The sequence below is a fragment of the Panthera leo genome, chromosome A2 (genome assembly GCF_018350215.1).
Source record: "Panthera leo isolate Ple1 chromosome A2, P.leo_Ple1_pat1.1, whole genome shotgun sequence".
NCBI classification, from domain to species: domain Eukaryota; kingdom Metazoa; phylum Chordata; class Mammalia; order Carnivora; family Felidae; genus Panthera; species Panthera leo.
Window position 1 is genome coordinate 115897817 of NC_056680.1, and position 20526 is coordinate 115918342.

Here is a 20526-nt window from a genome sequence, read left to right on the forward strand (position 1 = left end):
TTCATAGGTTCCACGGATTAGGGCATGGACATATTTAGGTGGCCTTTATTCATACTACCACTGTGCCCAGGGGGTAAGGCAAATAAAGATGTCTTAAAGGCAGTTGAGTGTATGGCTTTTGAGCTCAAGAGGGATTTGGACTGTAGATAAAGATAAGAAGTCACTGGGATGTGTGTGGATATGGGGGGGGGGGGGTAGGGGTAGAAGGGGAATGTAAAGAAAGATATTATGAAAGGAATAACTGTGGGAACACCAATATCACATAAGGGGTGGGCATCAGTTAGGATGAGAATCAGCTGCATATAACAGAAACTGAAAATAACAATGGCTTAAATAAGGAAGTTTATCAAACTATTAAAGAAGTCTGGGCTGGTATGGCAGCTTGACCACATCATCACTGTGCTAGTTCCTTCTATCTTTCCGCTCCACCTTCCTAAGGTGTATGGCTTCCATCTTCGATGGTGCAATGTAGTCCAAAATGGCCGCCGGGAGTTTTACCATCCCATCTAGTTTCTACGCAGGAAGAGAAGGGGTAAAAGGGCAGTCCTCCTAGCTGAGTCAGATCTTTCTAAAAAAAGATTTCCTGTTAAGACCCACCCAACTGACTTCCATTTGACCCACTGACCGCACCTAGGGAAGTTGGAGTGTAATCTTTTAGAAGTACATTACCACCCTAAAAACAAAAAAAATCAAGGTTCTGGTCCTAAAAATGTAGGAGAGAATGGGTATCAAATACATAAAGAGTAGTCTGAGAATGAACAAAAACAAAAACAAAAAGCAAAAACCCCAAAAGACTCTATAAATGAAACTGAGAAGGAATGATCAGTAGAAGACCACAGGAACCAAGGGTGGGGAGTTTGGAGCTGTGTCTTGAAGGACAGTTCCCTGTCAAAAAATTGTTGGATTCAGAAATTGTACCTGCATGAAGGCCAAGGGTATAGGTTGGCTGTCCACTTTCAAAATAGATTCTGCTGGAAAACCAGCATGGGTAAAGGGGACTTCTCCAGCTGAGGTCTATTAGAAAATCTTACACCTTGCCTGAATTCTGTCGGATCTTCTAATAGAGGCCTTGGTTGTGAACAGCTTGATCAACTTCAGGGTGGAGAATAGAAAGAGAGCTACCAGAATTTTCAGACAGGTTATCTACATTATCTGGCATATGCAAGCTTCATTTTGTTTTATTATGCTATAAAAGAGTACTGGAGTCTTTACCTGACCTTGATTTACAATAAAAAAGGCCCTCCTTCCTCCTTCCTTACTTTATCTTGAGAGATACCACGTTGGGAAGGGGCAAAACAGGCAAGCCCTTCCTGTTTTTTCCACCAAGCATTCATTCTTTAAAATCCCTTTCCCCCTTATGTACATACCAAGAAACTAAATATCTTAACCTACTCTGATTCAGGAGACTCACAAATTAGAAACTGTCCCCACAGATCTTTTCCCATACTATCTCTGGGCACATAAGTGTTTGTTTGTTAGAATAGTGTTGTTACATCACACATGCCCCATCCAAGAATTATACAAGGCGCTGGTTTCCATTATCAACATTCTTTAAAAATACAACTATGGAATATCGCTCAAGACAAGTTAGCAACCACTGTGCCAAGACAGGAAACAGAAGCACTAGTTCTTTGGACAGGGGCCTTGCAGGTGGTACCCTACTATGACCTGGATTAGGCCTCCAGACAAATCCTGGGAGGTGCAACCATGGAGGGCTGGAGTCAGTCTACTAAACATTACCCTCTAAACTGCCTTTAATGCACACGGTCCCATCTTAATGTCTCCTTCCTTGTTGAGATTACTTTTAAAGCTTCGGAAGTTGACTAGAGCCAGCATAATCCCAGTAAATAGAGTATTAACAACTATGTCTTTGTTAGGTTACTAGAAAAACTAGACACACAAGATGAGTGTATGAAAATTAGGTGCCCACTTAACCTTTTGACCACATGTCTCTGACCTCTCTGGAAAAGCTAAATGGAGTTGGATATTGCACTTCATGCATTCTTGGTCCTGGTCGCTAAAAGGGAATGAGGTATCACCTGGTCAGTTATTAGTATGGGCCGGAGTCACGGATACAAATCTCTAATTCCAGGCACTTCTCTTCCATTATATCACTTCTTTAGAAGCCTCATCTTGGCCTCCCTTCCATGCAATCTGCCCAGCTGTTAATTTGACAAACTATACTGCCCACCCAGTTCAAAATTAGCTAACATTTGAGTGCTAGGCAATATACCAAGCACATTCTCTTGTTTAATCCTTATAACCCTCAGGGCTAATGTAATTAATGACAGTTTACAGATGAGTTAACTTAAGGCACAAATGTTACTGTACAGAATTCCAAGCAGGGTCTGCAGAGGGCTCAGATCCCTGGGCTGTCTTCTTCCAACTCTCACCAGTAAAAAGTATAAAAAATTTCATCTGACAATACCATATGTCTTAACTCGGGCTGGTGACTTAGAAAACCTGCATATTTCCAAATTGTAAAGATTTTTTTTTTTAATTTCTCGGTCCAGATGTATTGCCCATGCCCAGTTACACTTTCATTAAACTGAGTAAGGAAAGCTGTAATTTCCAGAACTTAGTGATATTTGTTATGTTGAATTGTGGCTCGCTGCACTGTGAAGTTCCTGCACTGAACTGAAAGCAAGCAGTTAGCTCTTCAAACTTCTATGGGAGAGAGAAGCAGAAGACAAGAGGGTTGGGAATGGGTGTTAAACGGACCATGCTGGAGGAAGTGTAACATCTGGAGCTCCTCTTGATGTAACTGAACATTCTGAAACATATCTGAATTAAGAACATGGCTGAAGGTGGGGGGTGGGGAACAAAACCCTTCCTTGTAGCCAGGGGTAAAGAATTCATATCTGAAATGGGAGGCAAGGCCATCTACTGTGAGAACAGGAGAAGAGAGGTGAGAGAAGCTTGAGGAGCATGATTTTGTAAATTAACCATGAGGAAGACTGGGAAAGAATGGTTACATAAAAAAACAGTTGCACAGAGTTTCTGCTAGTTCCGTTGAATCAGAGGTATGTTTACAGTGGTGCCAGTTGGCAGATGTATGTGATTTTCTTCAATAATGCTCAGATCAGATGTGGAAGTGGAGAAAGCAGATGGCTGGGCTGCTTCCAGGCTGGGTGTGTGCAGAGGAGATGCTACAGAAAGCAACCGGTGACAATGGTATTGGATGTAGGCAATGCACCGACTGAAAAGATATGCTGAAAAGTTGGCTATGGAAGGAAACCACAAGGGAACGAGTAGGGACTGGGATTTTGAGGAGTAAAAGGAAACAATAGAGAGACACGAAGAAGAGAGACATGTAGTATGAGGTTGTATAATGGGATTTCAAAATTGAGAAGTGGAGAAGTTCTGGAGCAACGACAAGTCTAAGTTGCAGCTATGGGAGAGCAGCAGAGAAGAGTTAAAATCAAGTAAAAAGTTTTGAGGTTATAGTGGCATTAAAGACAGATCATTCATTCACTTTTTTTTCATTCATTCACGTTTATGTAGCTCTTACCAGTATAATTTTATTTCTTCAAGAGTGAGAATGGAGCATGTAAATTCTTAGCAAATGTAGTGAAGGTCCTGAAGTACAGAAAACAGGAAAGGGTCCACAAAGATGTCCTCAATCTCACACAGGTAGTTCTGTGAGAGTAAGAGGAGTCTGGAAGGTGCCAAGACCACGATGATCTCTGCTGTGGACAGTGTGAAAGAACAAGCAGGCTCCACCTGTGAGGGCTGCAGAGGTTTAGAGGCCTGGAGAATGTGGTCTTTAGTAAGAAAAGGAAGTGTGAGTGCTGTAAAGAGGCTACTAGATGATACACCTTACGAGGTACTGAAGCTAAACTGAAAAGTGAATGGACTTTATAAAGCAATCTGAATCATAGGGCTAGGATTTGGGTAAAATGTCATGCAAAACAATGTATATGAGTTACCAACCTATTAAAGCTACATGTACATAAAGATTCTATGATGCCTGTATTTTATTCCATGTTGAGTGTGAAACCTAAACCAAGGGAGAGTAAAAGAGAAGTCAAGTGTGTCAAAAGTCCTAGAGATCATCATAACTATTGAGAACAGAAAAGAACTAGACATGACAATTAGGTCACTGCTAACCTTGGAAGAGGTCAACTTTTCACTGTGACTTTCAAGGAATTTGACGTGAATGTAAAGTATTCTGGTGCTCACCAGTCCAGAGCTTTCACAGGTGTCAATGCTCAACAACAGTCATATAAGGTAGCCATTTATAGCTATATACACCTAGCCATTTTTCAAGGGCTTATTACTGGCACTATATTGGATAGCACAAGTACAATCCATCATCACGGAAAATTCTATAGGACAGTGCTGTTCTAGACGAAATCCATGGTGTAGATGGAACTGGGAAGAAAAACTTAAAAGCATCTGGCTCTCCGGGTACCTGGTGGCTCAGTTGGTTGAGCATGACTTGATATTGGCTTTATCAGGATTTCATGGTTCCTGGGATGGAGCCTTGTGTTGGGTTCTGTGCTGATAGCATGGAGCCTACTTGAGATTCTCTCTCCCTCTGTCTCTCAAAATAAAGTTTTTATCCTATTGATTTCTAAAAGAGCATGTATACCTCATAACTGGGAATTTCTTTTGAATTAGTTTTAGGATCATTTACATTATGTATGAATCACCAGATGCACTTACTGAGTATAACTGTCCTAGAAGACAGCAGGTACTCAAGTATCTCTGTCAACATAGGCTTCTGTTGATGTAGGAGGCACAGGAGTAAATCAGCCCCCTGGACTCCATGTCTTCCCATATTGATCTAGAATTCTTATAAGCTAAATGGCTAGACTGTTTCTGAATACCACTAACTTCTGCAGTTATCAAGTTGTTACAAAGGTGTTACCTCTGATTACAGTAGGCCTTCTTTTGCTTTCCCAAATTGTTTGACTTCTTTGCTTACTTACATTTTTCCAATGATTGAAAACAAGGTTAAATGACAAACTGCTTTGCCAGGCCTCAACAAGCTATCTAATCATCCCCATCGTCTTTGAAACCATTGACAGACAAGGCCTCTTCCCAGTTTCCTTTTTGTCTCAGAGATAGCTTGTCAGTTTCTTTCACTGAGAATTTCACCACCTCCATAAAATGGCCAGGGTCTCTCTAATTGTTAGGGCATGGACCATGTATGAAATAACTTGTACAAAAATTATAGTCACACACCACAAAACTGTGACCAGAAGCATGTTGTTTTATCCACATATGAAAGTCTGAGGGCTCATTCTGGCCAAAGAAACTCTAAGGATGAATCACTGAAGTGTTGTTCTAGTTCAGACTGTCCTAGAGGAATAAGCACACAATCTAACACTATTAGTAACACTGCTCCATCAGCACCTAGGGCTGTTGTACTTAAATTCTGGCATCAGTCATTAAATCAAGCATATTAGAAAAATCATGATCTGTGAATTTGTTTTTAATTATCTTAAGCCTTATCACATAATTTACAAATTTGTGCTGATGATATATCTCCTCTACTTTAACCCTTCTAACGAGTTAGCAAAAGCACCATTACCAATCATACATATATGGTAATTCCACAGTTGTATTTTTGAATAGCTATTTAGAAGACAATCCTGAATTATAACTTAGTAAAGAATTCACAGGCCAAATCTGCTGCTATAACTTATCACACTGACTTTTAAAAGCATCTGACCTTACAGATCATCTATAAAATGTGAGAAGTGTTACTATTGTTTATTTATTATACATAAACCACACTAAAATGCCTTTCATTAAGTAAAAGGCAACATTTTAAATGCAGGGAATTTTAATTAAATTGGCATAGTTAAGACTAAAAAGATAAAGTGGACATTGCCAGCTTATCTTCAGCCCTTGCCTTTAACAGGCTAACACAACTTTTGAAACACAGCTGAGTCTTGCTGTTCTGATACAGTGAAGGGATTTCCTCAGTATTTAAATATATTAATATAACCAGTTATATAAATCTAAATATAAAACCAATCTCCTGTAAGTTTAGAGATGGCATTTACCATCTCTGTGAAAAGCTCAACAATCTAATCAATTCCAATCATATTCAAAGGGGAAAACAGTGACAGCACTTGCTGAACCAGAATTACTATCAAAGGTCAAAAAGTGAATCATATTCATTTAACCACAAGCCAATCTTATTTAAATCAGGACTGTCCAAAAGAAATATTCTATCAGCCATTCATGATCTGAATTCTGGTGTATGTGATCAATTTAAATATGGTACACATAAAAAAAGTCATGAGACATTTTTGTTTTGTAATAAATAAGGCAACAGCCAACTATTACTCCTTAGTAGCTTTTTTGAGATAAGCTATCAAGTCTGCTCTTTCCCCTGCCTTCTTAATGCCAGCGAAGATCATTTTTGTTCCAGGGATGTACTTCTTGGGATTCTCCAAATACTCCATCAGTGTCTCCTCTCCCCAGGTGATGCCTAAACAAGGAGGAATGTATGTTAAGTATTTTACACTCCTGATGAAGGTCTTACCGTTGGTTATATTCATGCAATTTGTGCTTCTGTAATTTTACAACTGTCCCGCCTTACCTTTGTTCTTGTTGGCATCCGTGTAAGAAAACCCAGGGGCTTGGCCTGTCTTTCGCCCAAATAAACCGTGGAGATTTGGCCCAGTCTTGTGCTTGCCTCCCTTTTCCACAGTATGGCACTGGGCACACTTCTGAACAAAAATCTTCTTGCCCTTCTCAACATCACCCATTTTTAAATCTAAAAACGAAACACTCAATTACTTACTTCCTTCAAGTAAAAGTCCCATGGAAATCAGTGATCACTCTGGACACTTACTCATCCACTGCGAATCTGAACCTATGATATGATATTGAGCACCAGGATAAATCCCATTTTACTTATTGGTACACTTGCAACAGACTCTTTAGTACCAAAAACAGGGAAGGAGAACTTCCTTAAAAACACATCTATGTGTGTCTAAGTGACAGAATTAAAACCCAAGTAAGCAAAGAGGGAACCTAGTTCAAAACCATTTCAAAAGTTGAGGTCAAGGTCACAAAAAGTCACAAATCTGAATACGTTGAAAACCATGATTACATTAAACCCAAACTACCGCAATTTCAACTTTTAAGAAAGCCTAGTTATTTATTCATACTACAGTTTGAAGCCACGTCTCAGGAGAGATCAAAATATATTAAAAAAAAAATAGAAATCATGGTTGATTCGGCCTGCTCAGGTCACTACAAACTGTCTTGCTGTTGTGAGTGGGAGGGCAGCAGGGGGCTGAGGTCTCGCAAGGAACCCCGCTCTGGGATCTCTGGAAGCGACCACGAGGTCATCCAATCAGGCTGGTTTCAAGGAGACTGATGAAACTTAACTTCCCGAGATGCTTAGGCAGGTTAAGGGGAGAAGCGACAGGTAACCAAGAAGAAAAATGACCCCTTTTTGGAGGAGCAGTTTTTTCCTCTCCATGAAGAACGTGAGGCGCTGCGCACCGTCCCGCCCTCATCCCGGGAAGTCCCGTCGGTCGCGTCTACAACCCTCAGCCTCGACTACGAAAGCTGGGGTCTCCGTCGGATCCGCAACCAAGTCGCCTTGGGCTTTCAGAGTCCTGACTGACCCATTCCCTCACTTAGTTGGGATTCCACCCCGTTTCAAGCCGTAGCCCACCGGGGTCTGGCTGGCCAAAGTCCGGGGTCTTCACTTCTGGGCCTACTGACCCCGCGTGGGCCCCACTCGCAGAACCCGGGCACTGACCTCGGCCCCGCCCGCATACCTACCAACGCAATTGCGTGCTCCTACGGCTGCGCTTCCCGCCCGCTTCGGCCTCCTGGCTTTGCGCTCACCGCTCTTTGGTTGCGCGCGAAAAGAAGGTACCCGCTCTCAAGCCGGACGTCCAGCTCTCTCAGTCCAAGGACACGCCGGTCCGCGCCTAAGTACCGGTGTTGGTGCAACCGAACTCGCTCTGCCCCCTCACGGCCCGAGTGCGGCTGCGCCGCCTGATACGCAGTGATGTCACCGCGCCTCATTGGCTTCGGTCTCCGGGGCCTGCGCCAACGACCTGCGCGTATGCCGGCTAGCAGGGTAAGGTGTACCGCGAGCGTGCCCTTCTGCTCGAGGCCTCTCTTGCCGGCAATTACGACAGGCCACTGGAAGTACGACATCGAGGCGGTGCCAGGAAGGGCTGACGTCACCGTTCGGCCTGTGTGTGCCTGCGGGTGCCCCGGGGAGGGTGGAGCGGAGTCGCGTGTTGGACTGAGGGCGTTATCCTGCTAAGGTAACTGCTCTTGTGCTCGTTGACGTAATGCGCCTTGAGGGGGCGTTTTGCCTGCCCAGAGGGGAACGCCCCAAATCTGTTGTACGTAGAGGTCTCCTGGCTACCATCTTTTCAGCTGGCGACCTTTACCCAGCGTCTGTCGTGGTTCCACGGCTGGCGCCAGCCGCACCCACAAAGAATACCCTGGAACCGGAGTTATGAGAGTTGGACCCGAGCTCCTGACGTGTTCTTGTTTCGCCTCCATTCCGATACTTTGAGTCATCTTTCAGATATCCCCTTGATGGATGCCCCAAGACTGAGGAATGGGGCAGGTGCAGCAGCAGCTGCGGCAAAAACTAGATTGTAGCTCTGGCCCCTCACCTGCCTGTTTGCTCTCTGCCAACACCCGTCTCTCCCTCGCGTCCATGTGCAGAATAAGGAGGATGTTCAGGCAACGTTAGGAAGTAACAATTTTTACATGGTTAGAGAATTCTTGGAAATCTACGGCGGATTTGCATCTCATTTAACCTAGGGTTGAATGTCATGTTCAAATAAGATACGGGGCTGGAATCACATTAGAAATGCAGGTTTGATAACCCAGTTTCCAGTTATCATACTTTTCCTTTCGAACTAGCTCCCCTTCCTGTCATGCTCAATTATATCACTGGGAAATTTCTTCTGGACTCCCGTGGCCCTCTAATTTAGCCCCCGAGTTCTGAATGATTTTTTCCAACTTTCATATTCTAGCACTGCCATATTCATTCAGTCATGTGTTTGTTGAGTGCATATTCTGTACCTGGAGTAAATCGTTGAGGACTCTCTGGTGGAGCTTACATTCCAGCAATCTTCTTCCTGCTCCCAATTTAAGCAATAGATACTAGATTTACCTTACACTCCTTCCAAACCACTGATACTGTGATTTCTGCTCCAGAGCACGCATCTCCCTGTAGAACTGGATTTTTTTTTATTTTCTGTGTCCTGACTGCCAGTTCCCCCTCTCTCTAATTGCACACACTACTGCTCCAGAAGTGTGCTGTGAACCAGCAGAAATCACACTTACTCAAGATCATTTGTGGCTTTTGGATGGGACCAAGATAGTGATTATTTAGGTTTACTCCTGAAGTAGGGTCATTTGGCTAACCAAGTATTTATTTACTTATTTTAAATAATCTTTTTTTTTTTTAAGATTTTATTATTAAGTAATGTCTACACCCAATTGAACTCACAACCTTGAAATCAAGAGCTGCATGCTCTACCAGTTGAGCCAGCCAGGCACCCCATGGCTAACCAAGTTTTTAAAAGACCAAACTTAACAACACCTTGCAAATTTCGAACACCTGTTCTTTTGAAGCCAAGTACTGATAGCGTCACCCATATTCCTCCAAGGAATGTGTGGTCCTTAAATAGGTATAGTCCTATCAAAATCTGTTTTGTTCATGGCATCAGAAGTTATTAGTCTTTGTTTGTAGAAGAGTTGACTCATGGAGAATATTGTGCTATTACCGCAGATCATATAGATGTAGCATTAAATCAGTTGGCTAAATGAATTGATGTCATTTAAAATTTATTCCTATGAAGGGGAGAATGGAAAGCAAAGTTCTTAGTACTTTTAATTAAGGACATTGTAGATAAAGAGCCTTGTTTTTGAATGTAATGGGAAGATGAAAAAGAAAGAACTAAAGTAAACACTTGGCACATTGCTGTAGTAAAGCAGATACCGTAAATTATGTGTTATAATATTTATGTATTTAGGTTTGGAAGAGACTCATAGTATTTACAGTTAACTCAGGATACCTGAGAGAATTAGTTGGGAACGACAATATTTTGCACTTGTTCTCTGTTATATTCATATGTTATATCTGTTCAGTCTATCTTCCTCTTATCCCGTAGGATAGTGGCTGGTAAGGAGCATAACTATTACAAAGCAAATGCCGTAGCTTTTTCCTTCCAGCAATAGAATGGATGGCATACTTTTAAAATCCCTCCTGATGAAAAAGATCTAATAAGATACCACCCTCCTCCAAATCAAAACATATACGAGGTCGCAAGAAAGAAAGGGAAATCTCCTGGTTGGAGGCAGGGCTGAGGTGGGGAACAAGCACTGAAAAGGAATGTGATAAGCTTAAGCTCACTTTAGGACCACCTGAGGGACTTTTGCTGAAGTAAAAGAGCTTTAGGCTTTAGGAGCAGCTCAGCAGAATGAGAGTAAAGCTCATAAAAGGTGACAGTAGGGGGGATGGAGAGGTAAGGTTGGCTGAGACCCCTGCATAATGCTGAAACACTTGAACCTAAAGGATAAAATACAATCTCCCTGGAAAAGGGAAGAACCAGGTTAGTCTTGTCCGGCTTGGCCTTAAGTACTGAGTGAGAAGAAGAGGTATCCTCTGTGCATTCATAACCATGGGTCAGCCCTCATGCAGGTTTGATTTTACCCTACCTGCATGGTCTGAGAAACTCTCACTGAAAAATTAATACAGTAGTCGTGGATGAGCAGTATGTTCTGGTGTCTCACAGAAGAAAACATAAATCTGCAGAGGAATATTTTAACCCAGGCCCTCAGGATTCCGTACTCTTAAGAAGTGCCAAGCATGAGATCATTATGAAAAAACAACAAAGAGCAAAGTTACACCACAGATGACCATAGGTGTTGGAACTATTAGATGTCACTGGGGAAGTAAAAATCTTACTGAGAAAGATATCTCCTCATATCACCGTATGAGGAAAGAAAACTTGTTCACTGTTGAGTAAGCACAATAAAGTGGTTGTACGTATGTAGTCCACAAGAAACTACCAAATCAGAATAAAATCTCACACAATTAAGCTAAATTAATTATAATCCTTTTATACCATGCTGTTTTTAGCTAGCATAGAACATGAGGCTTTAGGATCAATAGTAGCCTATTTCCCTTTGGGCGCACAATTATTGCTTATTATTTGTATTAATGGTGACCCTTTTTCCATAGGAGAACTTATCACAGTTTATGATTAGATCCTTCTTGGTTGAGGGTTTTTTTTCACATTCTTTTACCTTAAGTTCACTCAGGAATTGGGGTAGCCGTTTGTTTAATTAGTTGTCCTCATCCAAAAGAATAATAAAACTTATTTTCCTGAGAAACAAAGTTACACTTACATTAAGCTTTAAGGTGACACTCTACCTCCCTTCCTGTTTACCTACCAAAAAGCATAAAACCCAGACCTCTGAGAGACTCTTTTATACTCTTAAAGGCTAGAATGAGGACTCTGGCCCTTTAGATTTTCATAGGAAACACTCCTAGAAGGGGGAAAGAAGAGAAATGGTCTTATTTTCTTTTAAAAACAGAAAATAATTTTTATTTACCTTTACAATGTGTAATATGAAATGACATTTAAAATATTTAGACAAAAGCAGGGAACAAAAGCATTTGCAATGAATAAGAGACTATCCAAAACAACCAGGCCGATTTTAAAAAGAGCCAAAGCTGATTTGTATAAGTAAAAATAATAGTCATTGAAATAAACTACATACAATATGATAAGCAAAACATTTATTATCTTACAGCTTCTCTGGAAGCAGCTTATTTGGGTTTTGGCTATGGTTCAGAATTTGAATTTGTAGTCACACTGTTGAACAGAGATACAGTTATCTGAGGGCTCAAATAGGGCTGGAGAATTCAATTCCAATTCATTTCATATGGTTGTCAGACCTCAGATCCTTGTTGGCTCTTGGTTAGAGGCCTATGGATGGGACCGCTTACCCCATGGAAGCTTGCTTCCCAGAAACTGAGATAGAGAAGCTAAGGTAGATGCCAGTCCTTTATAACCTTTTGTAAATCTTAGAAGTGACATACTTGTTTTATTGGTCATTGATTGTGGTACAATGTAAAAGGAGCCTTCAAAAGGGTGTAAATACTAGGCTGCAGGGATCATTGGACATACTATTAGTCGTTAGATATATCGCTATCTGTATCTGTATATAGAAAATGTATGTGTCTTGGGGCATCTGGGTGGCTCCGTTGGTTAAGTGTCCAACTCTTGGTTTTGGCTTAGGTCATGATCTCACAGTTGTGAGATGGAGCCCTGTGTAGGGCTATGTACTGGGCATAGAGCCTGCTTAAGGTTCTCTATTTCCCTTTCCCTCTGCCCCTCCCCTGCTCCTGCATGCACTCTCTCTCTCTCTCTCTCTCTCTCAAAAAAAAAAAAAAAAAAAAAAATTGATATCTACAGTATCAATTCAGGGCTTGCAGAGTTGTCGAGCCTGGTCCCTTGTAAACAACCCTAGCTGTAGGTCAGCATTTGAAAGGCCTGCAGCCTGGAAATGAAGGTGAACTGGAAGAAACACTGATCTTACAAGGTCTGCAGCCCGACTTTAGTGGTTGGCCCAGGATACTTCAAATTTTGAACTTGGAATAAGGAATTCTGTTGCCTTCAGGCACCTGGCAGAACCAAATGAAAATTCAGGAAGATTATAATGTCACCCTAAATCTCAAATTATTTATTTTTAATGTATGTTTATTTTTGAGAGAGAGGGAGGGGAGGGAGAGAGAGAGGAGAGGGCAGAGAGAGAATCCCAAGCAGGCTCTCCAGAGGCTGATGTGGGGCTTGAATGTACGAACTGTGAGATCATGACCTGAGCTGAAACCAAGAGTCAGAAGCTTAACTGGCTGAGCCACCCAGGCACCCTTACAAATAAAGTTTTTAAAGTGTTCAGCAAAGAAAGAAAGATAATTTTTAACTCCATGATATGAGTGAGAACTAGCAGAAGCAAGAACAAGGTCGTAGGGATTCCAGATTTTAAAATTATCAGACTGTAAAATATTTGTGTTCTAAACATAAAAGCCAGGCTTGAATATTTTAGAAGGGAACTGGAAAGTATATATATAAAATAAAATGGCAGATTTGAACAAACTGTCAAATAGAAACTTTAGAACTGAAAAATAATCAAAATGAAGAAGATACCAAGATAACGTATAATGTACTGTTTAAAAAGAATTTTAATATTTATTTATTTTGATAGTGAGATAGAACAGGAGCAGGGAAGTGGCAGACAGAGAGGGAGACACAGAATCTGAAGCAGGCTCCAGGCTTTGAGCTGTCAGCACAGAGCCAAACACGGGGCTTGAACCCATGAACCATGACCTGAGCTGAAGTCAGACGCTTAATTGACTGAGCCACCCAGGTGCCCCTGGATAATGTACTTTTAAGTGGAGTCCCAGAAGGAGAGAAGAGAAAATGGGGTAGAAACTATATTTGAGTGAAAGATATCAATCCATAGTTCAAGAATTCCAGTGATTCCTAATACAGTAAAAAGAAAAAAAATACAATAACAGTGTAAAAGCAAAGTGAGAAAAACACTGACATTCTAAGAACTCTTAGACTGACCACTGAGTTCTCTACAGCTACAGTGGAAGTCAGGGAACTGTATACGGATATCTTCAATATACTGGAAGAAAGTAGCTGTCAAATCAAATTCTTCATCTGGCAAAATAAAAATATCTCTTAGGAAAGAAAGACATTTCAAACAAAAACTGAGTTTGTCACCAGCATATCCACAATGAAGGAAATTCTAAACGGTGTTCTTTATACAAAAGGAGAATGATTACAGATTAAGAGATCAAAGATGAAGAGAAAAAATAAAGAGCAACAAAATAGATAAATATGTGGTTGAATATAAAGGAACATTGTTCAGGGGTACCTGGGTGGCTCAGTCAGTTGGGCGTCTGACTCTTGATTTCAGCTCAGGTCATGATCTCACAGTCTTGGGATTGAGCCCAGAGTTGGGCTCCATGCTCAGTGCTGAGTGTGGAGCCTGCTTGGGATTCTTTCTCTCCCTCTCCCTCTTTCCCTCCCCTGCTTGTGCACACTTGCATGCATGCGCGCTCTCTCTTTCTCTCAAATAAACAGTAAAAAAAAAAAAAAAAAGAGTCAGACATTTAACCAAATGACCCACCCAGGCACCCCTAGTCCAGAATAGTTTGAAAGGAGGTGTAATTAAATGACATGATCATGAAATATAAAAATTAAAAGACATCTCAACGAAACACTCATAGAAATTCCTTATGAACTTTCATGATAAACAATGTCTAAAATGTGCCTGTTGGCACATTAAATGAGTTGGCTTGCATTTGACGGTTAGCTAGCCTCTTGGTAGACACCTTCCAAAAATGATATTTGGCTTTAGAATAATTGATATCAAGCCATCTGCTATGGTGTCCATGTTTATGTCCCCCCAAATTTCATGTGTTGAAAGCCTAAGGTTTATTAGAAGATGGGACCTTTAGGAGGTGATTAGTTCATGAAGACAGCCCTCATGAATGGGATTAGTGCCCTCATAAAGGAGGCCCCGGAGAGATCCCCTGCCCCTTACACCATGTGAGGTTATAGTGAGAAGATGGCTGCAGGGAAGAAACAGACCCTTCCCATTCACCAAATCTACCAGTGCTATATAACCTCAGACTTCTAGCCTCTAGCACTGTGAGTAATAAGTGTTGTTTGTAAGCCACCTAGTTTATGGTGTTTTGTTTTAGCAGCCCAAGTAGACTAAGATGCCTTCCTTTCGTGCCACAATTAACTCACCAGTTACTAATTAAAGCCACTGCTAGACCTTCACAATAAAATCATTTTTTTCCTGCGTGAAAAAATTGGTTATGTTTCTCTATCAGAAGGTTAATGGAAAAGAAACATCCAACTTTGAATGTGTGCATGCAAGGCATTTTGGGTTTTGTTTTTTCTACTGACTTAATTTGTCCACGTTTACGTAAAAAAAAGGGCCCATATATTTAATTTATTAAGGTAATGTAGTTTATAGAGCTGCCCATCTCTCAATTCACTGGGCATTTGAATTTTGTCTTTTGTATTTGATGTTAGTTTGTACAAACATTTACAAAAGGGGACAATGTTCACATATTTATTTTATTAAGGTACTATAGTTTGTATAGACATCTGTCAATTACTGGGCATATGAATTTGAAATACTCATTTCTGGAAAACAATGATGTAAACTTTGTCATACACATTGTTTTTCATGATTTTGGAAAATTACCTTGGAGTATAATTTGAAAATGAGATTAAAGACTATAAAATTTTCTGGTTCTAATATTTTATTGCCGAATTGTTAAACTTTTCAGGAAGTAAGAACATCCCCTTTTTATGGGTTCCTCTGACTAGATCCTAACTTAAAATTCCTGAAAACATAAACTTCATAACAAGGTCATTATGGCTTTTCTAGAAAACAGAATCCAACAACATGGAAGAAATTCTGTTAAATTTTTACTTTTCTTGCAAGAGGCTGGGTTTTGAAGGAAAGGATGAAAATCTCAATTATAGAAATAATAGGAATTATAGCCATAGAATTGGTGTTTCATCCCTGAATGCTCCTTATCCCTGAGGTCTTTATGGTCTTCTAGAATTGATTTATGGAAACGTTTTTGTGCACCAGTTTTTGAAAAAGAGTTCTTAAGCCCTAGCAGGTCAGTCTGAGGCTTGGCCACTCCAGCTCTAGGAATCCAACCCAGAATGGGTCTTGTCTCCTCATTGTTTTCTGTGTTCAAGGTCAGCCTTTCTTCTGGCTTACTTAAAAAATGTTCGAAATCAAAAGCTTCCAAGTCTGATTTACTTTCTAAAATAGTAGGCTTACTAAAGCTAACAGAGTTTTGACACATAGTACACGGGTCACGTATGGCAGGTTTTAGATGCTCATACTGAATGTAATGGTTTGGGCTATAGCAAGGTATAGGTTGGGGTTTTAATGCCAGCTGTCTCCAGTACAAATCTTTTATCTTCTTAGTATCCGTGATTTTTGGAGATATTTTTATGTCGCAAACGTTAGTCAGATCTCTTGTTGGGTAACAAGGTGGGGATGCATAGGTAGATAGCAAACTTTGTTCTTCCTTAATCTTGTCTTCAATTTCCTGTTTTTTATGGGTGACACCTGCCAGTGTGTTATCACTAAGTGCCATCATTTCTGTAGAACTGGGTACAAAGGTATGAAAATTACACAAAACTCTAGGGGTACAATCTGGACAGGAATGTGGTCTCTGCTGGACAACAGCCTCCAGAGGCCGTCGGTTCTGCATCAGTCGAGCAATTCGTCCTGCTAGGGGTCTTGGAGGTTTTAAGACAGGATGGAATTTTTCTTGCTGTAGTGGTGGGATAAAAAGGAGAAAATCAGTTAATAAATCTGGCATTGTAAGGGTATCACCACAAACGGCAGGTCAAATTTGTACCTGTTTTCACTGAGTAAATGTAGAATGGGTGTAGGAGTGCACATTGCAATGTTTGCTTATTTATTTATTTATTTACAGACATTGACATTTGGGTCCTAATAAACACATGTTTTTCTCTTCTGCTGGTTTTTGCTGATAGGGAAAGGGGATGTTTTCACTTGGCTATGGAAAAATTCCTCTGTGTAGGAACTCTTTGCTTTCAAATGTTCAAAGATATAAGAGAATCACTTGAGCAGAATTTCTGCCATCTCCAACAGATGATGTTGAAGGTTATGTGTGGTTATTTAAATCTCAGTGAAAGCTTTCCAATGCAAGGGTTCTTAAACCTCGGTTGAATCAGAATCAGCTTTGGAGCTGGGGAAAATGAGATTCCTAAGCTTGATCCACTTGAGACTGTGATTCAGAGACTGTGATTCTGCAGTGGAGCTCAGGAATCTGCTTTTTTTTTTTTTTTTAAGTTTATTTATTTATTGAGAGAGAGAGAACAAGAGAGCACAAGCAGAGTGAGGGGCAGAGAGAAAAGGAGAGAGAGAGTATCCTAAGCAGGCTTCACACTGCAGGATGTGGGGCTTGAACTCATGAACCGTGAGATCATGACCTGAGCCGAAACCAAGAGTCGGATGCTTCACTGACTGAGCCACCCAGGTGCTCCGGGAATCTGCTTTTGTAACAAACATCTTGAGTGATGCTGAGACCAGTGATGTGCTGTCTTAAACAGCAGTCTGCGGGGGGCTTGTTCTATCTGTGCTTTTTGAGATATTTTACAGATATTATGAATCATGTCTGGTAACTGCAAAAGTAGTGTATTTACAAGTTTACTAATAGATATATGTCAGTGGGGGTATAGGAATAAGAGGGAGGAGTTGATTAGAAAGGGGCATGGGGAAACTTTCTGGAATGATGGTAATATTTAATGTATTGATAGGTGTTTGGGTTACAAAGGTGTACGCGTTTGTCAGAACTCAGTGAACATGCACTTAAAATATGTGCAATTTCATTGAATGTGTATTTTGCCTTAAAAGAAAAGCTGCAACAGATTGAACTCTGTTTAATGATATGCATGCTGATTGTTTAAGGATGAAGTATCCTAGTGTCTGCAATTTCTCTCAAATGCATAAAACATAATAAAGTGTATTGATGGGTGGCTGAAGAGATGGAAAGATGGATAGATTATGTGATAAAGTAAGTATAGCAAAATGCCGATGGTAGAATCTAGGTGGCGGGTGCATGGATGTTAGTTGTAAAATTATTTCAATGTTCCATAACTGTCAAGATTTTTAAGATAGTATGTTGAAGAAAAACTAACAGAATGGATGGATGGTGATAATGGAATCGATAGCAGAGGCAATAAAAATGAGAATGGTGAGAAAACAGTAACTGGAGTTTGGATGTAGAAAACAAAACTGAGTTAGGAGTGTCTTCTTGGATCCTAATTTATCAGAGTTGGAGGAATTTCCATCTATTATTAACAAATCTGTTATAACCTTTAGCTAGTTAGGTTTCAGTAGATACTAGAAGAAACCCCAGCTCTTTAAAATACTTTGTTAAATTTGTCATAAACAAAAAAGTGTGGGGTATATCATATCCTCCTTGGACAGGACCCCTTTATGCAAGAAGCAGTTTTTAGTATCTTTATTTCATTCTACTGTAACAAAATACTTCATACACTTATTACCACTAAAACATGCCTTCCCAGAGTCTGTTATTCATGTCTTAGTCAGAAACCAGAAAGAGGCACTAAAACTTACTTTCACTTATTTTTTTAAAGTTATTTATTTTGAGAGAGAGAGAACATGCATGCATGCACAAGTGGGGGAGGGGCAGAGAGTGGATGGGGGGAGAGAGAGACAGAGAGTGAGACAGGGAGAGGGAATCTCAAACAGGCTCTGTGCTGTTAGTTTGGAACCTGATGCGAAGATCGAACCCATGAACTGTGAGATCGTGACCCGAGCTGAAACCAAGCTGGAAACAACCGACTGAGTGAGCCACCCAGGCACCCCTAAAACTTTTAAACTTTATTTTAGGCGTATTTTATCTTATTATTAATAAAAATTTAGTTGATGGTTTACTTGCACAATAATTTTGCATATAATATACTTGGCAAACATTCTTTATATAACTGTACATGTATTTCTTTGTAAAAATGATAAAGCTGCTTCCTGAAGGGCTGGACTCTACAGGGTCAAATCTGTGGAAATCTGGATAGTTGATGAACACACTTGACAACGTTGGAGTACATGTATAGTGCTTTCTAGCCTTAGAGAATATTTGTTGCAAGTGAAAAGTAAAAAAAACCCTTCAGTGAATGATAAATCACAGTCTGTATAACTATTTCAGGTGTTATGATTTTTTTATCACCTTGGGAAATACCAAAGCTAATGTAAAATAAATGTGTTCAGTTCAGTCTAAATTCTACGGTTTATATCTTTGGAAATACTAATTTTGTTTTAAAAACCGTGTAGCTTTAGAGGATAAAATCTAGGCCCCAGATAAAATAGCATATATGTCTATTGTTAAATTATTTTATTTCATGTATATATAAGTAATCCAACAGACTATAATTTCTGTCAGTAACGGGCTTGATCATTTCTTTCAGGCCATTTCACATAATCAATTAAGAAATTTGTATTGATATTTGCAGAGAATTTATTGGCTTTCAATTGCAATTTAGCCAACTCTCAATTGTGAATATCAGGCTTTATCTCTTCAAAAGCAGTGGTAATGTACAAGATATACAAGTATATAAACGTTCATAGAATTATTAAGAATCTCATTAAAGGGTAAGCATTTGTAAACCTATTCCTTTGTAAATTCTAGCAACAGTAGCATAGTAGAAAATCTGTTTTTTAAACAGAATTTCAGTGGGCGCCTGGATGGCTCAGTTGGTTAAGCCTCTCAACTCTTGATTTCGGCTCAGGTTATGATCTTACAGTTCATGAGTTTGAGGCCTGCATTGGTTGCACTGACACTGCAGGCTTGCTTGGGATTCTCTCTCTCTCCTTCTCTCTCTCTGTCCCTTCCCTGTTCATGCGCTCTCATGCTCTTTCGCTCTCTCAAAATAAATAAACTTAAAAAAAAAAACAACAAAACCAAACCCTCAAAACACCAGCACTGGGAATAGGAAAAGAAACCTCGCTTGTTCTTTGTAATAGTGGGCAAAGGTATTTAAAGCAGTTCAGATCAATTCAAAACTAACTTCTATAATGAGTTAAATTTTCCTTTTGTTAGCTTGGTCACCAGTACTCATGAAGCAAATAAAAACTGGGTAAAGCAAGAAGGGGCCTAACACTTGGATACTTTCCCCCTATGTAACTGCGAGTTGACTGCAATTACTTACAGGCTCTGGGTCAAATCTTATCTGTCCAGTTAACTCTGCTCTCTCCTTTTCATGGTAATCATCCAGTTCAAGGGGGTTCATGGGCCCCAGACCTTAATGGAAACATCACATCTTATTACTTTGTTAGAGTAAATGAAGGATGGCTCTTAAATGACATTTTATAGAAAAACTTACCCATTTCCCTTTGTAATATAATTAGAATGAATAAATTGAAAACAGTTTTACCTCCCAGTTCCCCGCTAAGAGAAGCTTACTACCCACCCTAATTTCTATTAGTATTCAGGTTAAGAAACAGGGGAAAATATTAGAAGATGCAAGCTGGTAACAGCATTTGTCAAATATTCTAATTTTCTTCTTTTTACTTGTATTAAAGTAAACCCATACCTGTAAAATCATGAGCATATGAAGTGATCCAGTGGGACCTCTCAAGATTTCTTTGTATATTGGCTTCTTTTAGAGAGTTAATCGGGTCCCACGAATTTAAAGAAGTGTTAGGAGCGAAGGTTTTAGGAGGTTTTGGGTAGAACACTGGCTTGTTCTTTCCAACACATTTAGGAAACTAGAATATGAACATCAAAGTTTATTTTTATTAATGCCATCTAGTAGAATAGGGCTGATTCACTATCTTAGCAAGAAGGAGCATAAAGGAAATTCTAGGCTGAAGTCAGATATGATTTTTTTCTTCATTAATCACTAATATTCTGCAACTTAACCATATTTAGAGTTAAACACAGTATTTTATCACATGAATGAT

General features: G+C 40.0%; 2 protein-coding genes across 3 annotated transcripts in view; both read right to left on the reverse strand.

Moving 5' to 3' along the window:
* Window positions 1-5422: 5422 nt before the first annotated feature.
* LOC122208975 (cytochrome c) lies at window positions 5423-7915 on the reverse strand. Of its 2 annotated transcripts, none has more exons than XM_042920472.1 (3): window positions 7759-7915; window positions 6560-6736; window positions 5423-6448 (listed from the first exon to the last, which is right to left on the reverse strand). In XM_042920472.1, exons 2-3 carry the CDS (start codon window positions 6726-6728, stop codon window positions 6300-6302), a joined length of 318 nt encoding a protein of 105 aa, XP_042776406.1. In that variant the 5' UTR covers window positions 6729-6736; window positions 7759-7915; the 3' UTR covers window positions 5423-6299. The 2 variants fall into 2 exon arrangements, with proteins under 2 accessions (XP_042776406.1, XP_042776415.1); XM_042920481.1 differs by having other exon boundaries at window positions 7825-7912.
* Window positions 7916-15466: 7551 nt separating this feature from the next.
* The window catches only part of CA2H7orf31 (chromosome A2 C7orf31 homolog), a 42814-nt gene continuing 37754 nt past the window's right edge, over window positions 15467-20526 (reverse strand). The window contains exons 8-10 of the mRNA XM_042920457.1: window positions 20157-20331; window positions 19773-19864; window positions 15467-16348 (exon numbers count right to left, since the gene is read on the reverse strand). Coding sequence (XP_042776391.1) covers window positions 15527-16348; window positions 19773-19864; window positions 20157-20331 — 1089 coding nt within the window. The 3' untranslated portion in view covers window positions 15467-15526. The remainder of the gene's footprint in view (window positions 16349-19772; window positions 19865-20156; window positions 20332-20526) is intronic.

What these genes read in the sequence shown, in the direction of transcription:
- LOC122208975 (XM_042920472.1), bottom strand. Translation starts at nt 6,728, where the DNA reads ATGGGTGATGTTGAGAAGGGCAAGAAGATTTTTGTTCAGAAGTGTGCC. An exon ending in GGATGCCAACAAGAACAAAG is followed by an intron (nt 6,449 to 6,559) that starts GTAAGGCGGGAC and finishes CTCCTTGTTTAG; the next exon opens with GCATCACCTGGGGAGAGGAG.